General features: G+C 40.5%; 1 protein-coding gene across 1 annotated transcript; it reads left to right on the forward strand.

The window, feature by feature from the left end:
• The first annotated feature begins 760 nt into the window (after positions 1-760).
• Positions 761-8,347, forward strand: LOC139305904 (fatty-acid amide hydrolase 2-A-like). The gene is made up of 11 exons (XM_070929853.1): positions 761-996; positions 2,073-2,155; positions 2,649-2,785; positions 3,075-3,284; positions 4,356-4,475; positions 5,002-5,137; positions 5,325-5,442; positions 5,529-5,648; positions 6,838-6,949; positions 7,602-7,790; positions 7,989-8,347. Exons 1-11 carry the CDS (start codon positions 808-810, stop codon positions 8,162-8,164), a joined length of 1,590 nt encoding a protein of 529 aa, XP_070785954.1. The 5' UTR covers positions 761-807; the 3' UTR covers positions 8,165-8,347.
• Positions 8,348-9,338: the final 991 nt, after the last annotated feature.

Here is a 9,338-nt window from a genome sequence, read left to right on the forward strand (position 1 = left end):
TCTAATATAATGTCTCATTTCTGGCCTGTGTGAAGGCAAAAGTTAGTCACGTTGAATATGCCGTTTCATCGTTTGATAATAAAAGGTTTTAATGCTATCTCTAAATTTACAATTCAAATACCAGTTTAACACGCACAATAGAGCTATTTACCTAACCACATTTATGTTAAATTCCCAGGTTAAACTTTACCTTTCATCCCTGGGGCCGATATAGGTCACTGTCAAGTTATCCAGAATAAATCATATGTATTCCGGTCATCATTTCGAAATAAGACTCGCATTGCATACATTGTCTTGCTATTGTTTGCAATTTTAGATTCACCTTGAAAGTTCATTCTTGACCCTGGGAATAGTAGTTTGACCAATAACTAAATACATAAATAGATAGATATATGTTAGTTATTGGAATACAATATACAATATTTACCTCTAAAATTAGGAAAGTAATAAAATTATAAATTGGAATAAAATGGAAAAAGTCAAGTAAGGTACAAGTACCCCCAATTTCTACTTAAGTACAGTACTAAGAGTAAATGTACTCAGTTATATTCCACCACAGGCAATAAGTATAAAGCTGAAACTAATCTACAATGTTGCTATATGAAGCTCATTTAATGGTTTTATTTTGAAGGTAAATTTCCGGTTCTAGCCTCACGCTCACTAACCTGTGCTAGCTTAACTAGCTGGTATATATATATATCCTCCAGCCGCTGCATGCTAGGAGGTGTCCGGTAGTGTTGGCGACATCGTCGGCGTGACCGCAGCCGAACAATCGTTGACCGTCCTTCCTCCCTCCGCGGTGGAAACATGGCACTGAGCCGTCTGGAAAAGGCCCAGGTATGGCTCTTCAAAGCGGTCATGGGAGTCCTCTTTGTGCTGTTTCGGCTGTTCTCGCCCCGGAGATCCGTTATGTCCGGGAAGAAGCTCCCGCCCGTCCGCAACCCTCTGCTGCTCGTGTCAGCGACGCAGCTCGCCAAGAAGATCCGACGGAAAGAGGTGTGTACCCGGGGAAACCGAGTGAGGACTGCGGCTGGACAGACAAGCGTGTTTTAGTGGCTTCAGACCAACAAATAGTCACTTCTACTTAACTAATGTTGGTTAATGGTTGTTTAGACTCACAAAAGTTACATAAGCTGTTTGGCTTTAAATCTGGCTTTTCAGTGAAGTGTGAAGTCTTACATCCACGTAGCATGTTTCTCAATATCATCTCAATATCTGGTCCACTGTCTAATGAACTTTTCCCTGCAGTTTTATTTTATTTATTAAGTCTATAAACCTTTAGAAATAAGACAGTAACACCTGTGGAATAACAACACAGCACACACCCGGGCTTCTTATCAGTATACACAACATAAAGTGGACAGTAGAGAAGCAGCTGCTCTGCTATAGCCCTGCAGCCTTTTTGTGAGGCATGCGATCTTCATCTTATTGAGACAGGTTGGACTTTGTGCGGTTTTGACTGCATTATGTTGTGAAGAATCCACAGTATATTGGAGAGGGGGAGAAACACCATTAAACACTGCAAGTTCATAACCATAAGCTTCACAAGTCGTGTATTCATTGTAGGGCTATTGGATTGCAGCATATTGTGCAAGTGTTGCTTTTATGTAGAGCTGAAACAACTGGTCGATTAATCAATTAGTGAACAATTTTGAAAAGAGATTATTAGTCAAGTTTCAGCTTGCGAAATGTGGATATCTTCAGGTTTTCTTTTACTATTTCTTACATGTTATTATAAACAGATTGGTTAACAGGATAACTGAGAAAACAGCACATTCATCTATCATGAAAATAACTGCTGCTCTAAATAGTTGCTGCTCTACTTTATGTCCACGCCCACTGTTATGTTAGCAGTGGGACATAAAAACTTAAAGGATATCAATACATTTACACATTTACGAAAGAATGCATTTTTTCTCCTCTCCCTCCATCTTTAGGACAAACCTGTTTAATATGTCACCTGGAGGAATGAAGTGTACTTTTTTTTTCCACTTCTGGCGCTTTTACTTTTTCTGTTGTGTGTAACTAGTCCTAACACTCATATTTATAGTCTAAATGTTGTGTTTCTGCAGGTGTCAAGTGTGGAGGTGTTGCAGGCTTACATTGACAGGATCCAGGAAGTCAACCCTCTTCTGAACGCTGTTGTAAAAGACCGGCAAGAAAGAATCATTCCTCCTTTCCTGATACTTTTACTTTTGTCATTTTATATTTATGTTGAATCAATTAATCATTTTACTCATATTTTAAAGCAAATATTTTCTGGCTCCGGCTTCTCAAATGTGAGGATTTGATGCATTTCTTTGTTGTACATGATAGCAAACCTAATATTTTTGGGTTTCGGGCTGTTGGTCAAACAAAACAAGACATTTAAAGATGTTACATTGGGCTGTTGGAAATTATAATACGCATTTTTCACAATTTTCTGACATTTTATAGACAAAAAAATCGTTTTAACGATAACAAAGTTATTGTTTCTTTTAATGCTGTCATTTTCCTTTTTAACTTTTACAAAATGTACTTGTATCAAAGATGACAGAAAAATGAAACAGAAAATATGAATTTGATTATATGAAGAGTTATAACTGTCATGGCAACACTTGAATTCTGCCATATTTACATTTAAACAATTTGTCTCTCTCTCCGTCCAGGTTCGATGCTGCCCTCCAGGAGGCGGCCCAGGTCGACAAGCTGATTGAGGAGGAAACGGGAGGAGAGGAGGTGCTGGAGGACCGACTACCTTTACTGGGAGTCCCGCTCTCTGTCAAAGAGTGCTATGCCCTCCAGGGTAAATTCCAGACATCGAATATCCTGTCAGTCACTTGAAACCAGGCACTTTACTTTGACTACATACATCAAATAACCAGAATTTGAGTCAACATTTGATACTGGTAACATTCCCATTCACAGTTTAGTGAAGAAAGTTGAACTTTTTTCTGAATACATCATGTTGTGTGATGAAAACACACTCAAAAAAAAGCATTTCCAGCAAATAATGGTCTTGAAATTAGTCAGTGTTTTTGTTTGGGGTTTACTCCACGCTGCAGTTGAGCATCTGACACATTTGCGTCTTGCAGGCATGCCCTACACTGTAGGTTTGATGTCCAGGCGAGGAGTCACGGCCACCGTCGACGCTCCAGCGGTGGCCCTGTTGAAGAGAGCGGGGGCCATCCCGCTGGGCGTCACCAACACCAGTGAGATGTGTATGTGGTCCGAGTCCCACAACCACCTCCACGGCATCACCAACAACCCGTACGACCTGGAGAGGATACCAGGAGGAAGTTCAGGTCAGCAGCTCTCGGTTTAACCTCGAGTCGACCTCTCTTTCAGGCAGGGAGTCAGACGCTGTTGTTGACTTGAGGTTCAGAGCCAAGAAGCATTTATTGAGACCAGCTTATTGTTGGAGTCAGTCTCTTTGTCTCCTGGAATAGCCCTGATAATCATATTACACTGCAGACGCACAAACACAGAGGCTCTGGCCCTGGTCCCTGGAAGGGAAACTCTTAAAGGGGAAGGGGAGTACTACTACATATGTGGAAACAAGTTGTATAAAGTCTTTTGTGGCTCCAGAGAGAGCTGCACAAAGTTTGTTAAACTGCCTCAAATGATGTCACTTGAAGACTACAAGTTTGAAAATTAAAAAAAATCTGTTTGTGTGGAGTTAGAAAGAAGTGAGCTTACCAGACCTCTGCAGCCCGCTCCTCACCTCTGTTTGAGGCTAGCAGCTCGAGGCTACATTAGCAGCTACTAGCATGACACACCCAAATCTCCAACTGAAGGAAGAAGAATGAGTGCACCAATGATCCTGTCCATTATGAGTCTGACAACGTTATAGGGGTGCTATGCTAAAGTACTCTTTTAAAGCTGTTATCTGTTTTTAATTCATTATGTGCAAACATGGTTGAAGACTCTTGAGTTATAGATGGAACTTTGTGTTTCTCAACTGATCATACCTCAAAATATAGGCCTCGCTTTCTCATTACCTTACAGTACTTTTATTTGGCAAATGCTATTGTCCATAGGGATTTACTGTAAGTGCATTCAGACCCTAAAGAAACAAGAGCTCGGTGTATTTTGGAAGTATAAGTTCTCTGAGGTGATAAACAAAACATTAACTAAGACATAATATAAAGACTTGTTGCTGTCGAGGACTCCACTACTAAGAGCCATGATAAGAAAAGCTATATTATAGTATATAACATTATTTATTAGGTGTTCTGGAAAATTGAATATTGAATAATTGTTGCAGTTAATGTTAATGTTGTAGTAGTAGTGTAGTATTATTAAACAAGACTGTGGATAAAGCAGGACTGCCAGCTTATCTCTCCTCTCTCTCTCTGCTTACCTGCCGGCCTCAGGTGGGGAGGGCAGTATACTGGGAGGAGCAGGCGCAGTCATCGGCGTGGGCTCAGACATCGGCGGCAGCATCCGTATGCCCTGTTTCTTCAACGGTATATTCGGCCATAAAACCACCCCCGGTAAGAGAAACTACATGTTAAATATGTATTAATGCAGCCCGTCCTTATTCAGTGTGCTGCTGCAGTATCCGTTATATTAAATGACAATGTAAAAGGGGTCGCTGGTAGTGATGAACCCGAATTATCACTTGAATCTGCAGCCCTCATTCACAGAGCTTTTTTTTTTTAGTGAGTTTCAAGTCATTGTTTAGCGTGGTTCACTCTCATGGCATCTTTTTCAGCTGTTTTTAGTGAGAAAGCTCTAAAAACACACTGTTCACAATATGTTCAGCACCAAACAGCAGACAGACACAGTTAGCGACTAGCTGAGACCAGAAACAGAGCTAAAAGAGATTAAATATATCAGGTGGAAATCACTACAAATGAATGCTAATGTTTCTCCTTAAGTGCTGGATGTGTAAACAAGCCACTGTTTGCTAACAAGTTTGCCACATCAACTTAAAAGGTGATAATATGTCAGTGTTCTTATTGTTTCTGCTGCCGGCAAGGGCCCACAAAAATGAGTTACTGTGATGTGTGTCTGCAGGTGTCGTGTCCTTTGAGAACCAGTACCCTCCTTGCTCCGGCAGACACAAGGAGTACATCAGCAATGGTCCCATGTGCCGCTACGCTGAGGACCTGCTGCCCATGCTCAGTATCATGGCAGGACCCAAAGCTCACATGTAAGAGCTGAATGAGTGTGTTTTTTCCAAAACCAGCTTACTTTATAAACATTCAGATACTTTCTAAGCGTTCTTTTTTCTGGGAGGTTTTCTTGCAATGCTTGGTGTAAAAATCAAAACCAAACAATGGCCTTTGTCCACTAATGTTTGTCTAATTTGCAGTATTTGCTTCCACATGTTTACACAGGTTGTCTTTAAACACGAAGGTTGACTTAAAGAAGCTGCGGTTCTTCACCATCCCTCACGATGGCGGCTCTACTGTGACGTACCCCGTCAGCAAAGAGCTCATGGAGATTCAGAGGAAGGTGCGTTGAATCCATTGGTCAAATCACTTCTGCAGAACCGGGCGTATCAGGAAGGTTAATTAAAATCCTCACGCGATGTTCTTCAGGTGGTGGAGCGTCTGGAGGCCGACCTCGGTGTGAAAGTCCAAGAAGCGCGTTTCCCAGAGCTCCGCTATGGCTTCCAGATCTGGGACACCTACATGGGCCTTCCTGATGAGAAGGGCAAGGTAGCTGACAACCTTGATCCAGAGCAGCGTGTCCCTGCCTGTCTGTGCAGGACAGTTATTGGACATGAAACAGGAAACAGTCGTGAATCTGTCTAATAAGACATGTGAATGTGAAAGAAAGCAGGTCGAGTCTTAGTCACAGCGCCTATTGTAGTCTGCTGCCCAGAAACGGTTCACTAATCTGTTTAGCTTTAGCATACCACACACACACACACACAAACACACACACACACACACACACACAAACACACACACACAAACACACACAGTGCTGTGGGGTTTGCAGGGTCCTTTGGTTAGTTGAATAAGTTATTATTACTGTCATGCCATTCATGGTTTCCTGGTATAAAATGTTACTGCAATGATAATGTAATGTAAATAATGTGTCGCTCTGCAGAACTTGTACTTTTGATTCTTCTAAGTACATTTTGTTATAATACTTTTACTAGGATAAGGAAAGGATTAAGTAGGATTTTGAATGAAGACCTTTGCTTGTCATAGAGTATTTTTACATTGTTGTGTTGGTACTTTTACTTCAGTAAACAATGTGAGTACTTCTTCCACCGCGGATTTAAACTAGACTGTAAAGCACCCAGACACTGTGTTCAGTAGCGAACCGCTTTCAAAGGTTTTGAAAATTATAAAAACAAATCTATTGCCTGGATAAAAAGCTATATAACAGTTTCTAAAGTTTCAACTATGGCGCCACCCAGTGGTGATGTTTGTTAACATGTTGATGAAAAAACCTTCAGACTGATAAAGCAGCAGGTTTAAATTGATCATAATTCATCATGTTTTCATCAGGCCTCTCTGATGTTGGAAGTCATGTCTCATCTCGCTTCAAAAATACGCAAAGGTCCTTCAGCGGGAGCAAATCTTTTGACTCAAGTGGATTTTAAAAACAATATTTCAGGCATCAAATGTTGCAAACAAATCATGAAAAGCTTCTCTGATATTTTGTGTGCTGTGTACAGTGTGTATTATGTGAGCGCTACTATTTTGAGGTACTTTATGACATAAATAAATCACTTAGTGACTTGTTTTAAATGAAAACCTGGTGTTGAGGTAACACACTCACAGTAAAGGCACTAACAGAGGTTAGTGTTACCACAAATATAATATACACACTCTTGTGTAATTTGTGATTGTTTAGAAATAAATAATAAATATAATTGTTTTCTTGCCTTAGCCTCCTCAGACATTTGCTGAGCTGATTGGGGAACCAGGACGACCCGTGTGGCCTCTGTGGGAGCTGCTGAAATGGATGGTGGGAAAATCCGAGCATACCATGGCTGCTATTGGTAAGAGGGAAAAATATTGATTATAATTTATTTTCATTTGTATTAAGCAATTAAGGTTTACTCTCTCGTCATTATTTCAAGACTGTCTTCATTGCATTTTATTTCCTAATTGCCTTTTTCATTTCATTTGTAATATCACACGCCTCCTGCCTCTAACAAGCCCAACAACTGCTACCAAATTTAGCCAGTTAGCTCCTGTTAGCTAGAGCAACAACAACGCTAAGCAGTTCTGAATCAACCAACTAACTGTTTCTTTTAAATACTTGACATAATTTATTCATATAAATATCTATTTCATAACAATATTGTACACTTTGGGGGCTCCATACAATACTGCACAGTATCACAAACTACATAAAAACAGATACATTTATTATTTGGAGAAAAACAATTTGTTGTTTGTTGTAAAATAGGTATCATCTATGATATGTAAAATGAAAATAAAAGAAAATGAGTACATACTCATATTGGCAGTTATGACGTCTCCAGCATGAAATCAAACAACAACATATGCACAGTTACACAAAATAAACTTTGGTTATTAAATACATTTTGTGTAATTGTGGCTGCTTAAAGTCTTCCTGTGTTATTCTGGTCGACGGCGTCTTAAAGCTGCAGCTGTGAACAGTATGAGTGTGCGTGACGTGTTCAGGTCTGGCCCTGGTGGAGATGACCCAGGTGTCCAAACCCTCACCCTTCATCATCCATCAGAAGGAGAAGCTGCAGAAGGGAGTGGACGAGCTGCTGGGGACTGACGGTGTCTTTCTTTACCCCTCGCACACCAGAGTGGCTCCTAAACACCACCACCCGCTCTTCAGACCCCTTGACTTCGCCTACACAGGTCAGTCCTCCTCAACTGTCCACAGTTCTGTCTCTTTCTTCTTCCGTGAGAATGCGCCACTAAAATGATCAAACTTTATACGTAATGTTTCCAGTTACAGGACATCTCCCAACCTCCAGTAAAGTTGTCAGAAGGTGCTCCAGTCTTATTTTTATTTCCACATATGAAACGGTGACGTCCATTCTTCTCTGCCTCCAGGTATAATCAACATCCTCGGGCTGCCGGTCACCCAGTGCCCTCTGGGTCTGGGTGAGGAAGGTCTGCCCCTGGGTCTGCAGGTCGTTGCTGGGAAGCTGCAGGACCACCTGACCCTCGAGGTGGCTCTCTACTTGGAAAAGACGTTTGGAGGCTGGAGGGAACCCGGAGCCGACTAAAACCACACGCTAACAGCCATGAACCAAACCTCCGGACTGGATCTGGCTGGATGTGGATTGAAGATTGTGGTACTCTCTGTCTGCCTTGCTGCTTGCCGTAGTACACAAATACTAAGAGGTACAATCAGATCGTTGAACGTTCAAGTGGAAGAGATTGATTTTTGCACTCAGTCGTTCCATTAAGTGCAAGTCATGATTTTATCATTTATCCTGTTCAAGGACTGTTGCGTCATGAGCACAAGCTTTAAAAAAAGGTTGATTTTTATGTTAATGGAAATGTCTTTTAATTGAACATTCACATTATCACGCAAAACAGGGCCTCTGAGCTGTTCATACTTACCTTTTATACAACTTGGACAATTACTTTTCCCTTGTTTTTACATGGGGCAGTAGTCCTACTGTTTTGTACTATTTTAACCCTCAGAAGGTAGAAGTACACAACTACACTACTTTTACAGTAGGTTTGGGGCTTGTGAACTGAAAGTACATCAGCAGAAATCAGTGGCTCTTCTGGTCTCTCCATGAGTAACCTCATATTTTCACTTAAAAAGATTAAACAAGCTCATGTGCCAACCACCAATTAACTTTACCCATATTTATTTTTCTTGTTCTGCACTACATTTAAAACTATCACACATGCGCGCGCACACACACACACACACACACACACATGTTCATGTAGTATTACACTGCTTAAATTAACCTTGAAATCTGCTCTCAAGTTCAGAGTGGATCTAACATATTTAACTGATCTAGTAGCCAAGTCATCACATTATTTATTTTTTTTGTATTGTCTGGATATTATCTAAGAACTGCTTTTGGAACATCAAAAACAACCAAAATCTGCTGTTGGTAGCAAATTCATGAACTTGATTTACATTGATTGCCCTAAATATCATATCTATATCTGTCTGTGTACAAAGTTTGAATGGTTAATTGTTGTTAACCATTCAAACTGCTCTGATTCTAATTTATTACAATTCTAATTTATTCAAATTCCGGTGTTCCCAAAGAATTCCAAAGACTATGATGTCAATGTAATATCATTCTAAAGTCTGTAGGGTCATAACATAATTTGCACTGAGATTTGCAAACCGACCTTCGATATCACAGCCAGATACTGAAAATTTTGCAAAGTTTCCGTCTTACTGAGCAAATTACAATCACTGCAAAG

The sequence above is a fragment of the Enoplosus armatus genome, chromosome 23, assembly GCF_043641665.1.
Source record: "Enoplosus armatus isolate fEnoArm2 chromosome 23, fEnoArm2.hap1, whole genome shotgun sequence".
Classification (NCBI taxonomy): domain Eukaryota; kingdom Metazoa; phylum Chordata; class Actinopteri; order Centrarchiformes; family Enoplosidae; genus Enoplosus; species Enoplosus armatus.

What these genes read in the sequence shown, in the direction of transcription:
- LOC139305904 (XM_070929853.1), top strand. Translation starts at nt 808, where the DNA reads ATGGCACTGAGCCGTCTGGAAAAGGCCCAGGTATGGCTCTTCAAAGCG. An exon ending in GCAGGACCCAAAGCTCACAT is followed by an intron (nt 5,138 to 5,324) that starts GTAAGAGCTGAA and finishes ATGTTTACACAG; the next exon opens with GTTGTCTTTAAACACGAAGG. An exon ending in CCTTGACTTCGCCTACACAG is followed by an intron (nt 7,791 to 7,988) that starts GTCAGTCCTCCT and finishes CTCTGCCTCCAG; the next exon opens with GTATAATCAACATCCTCGGG.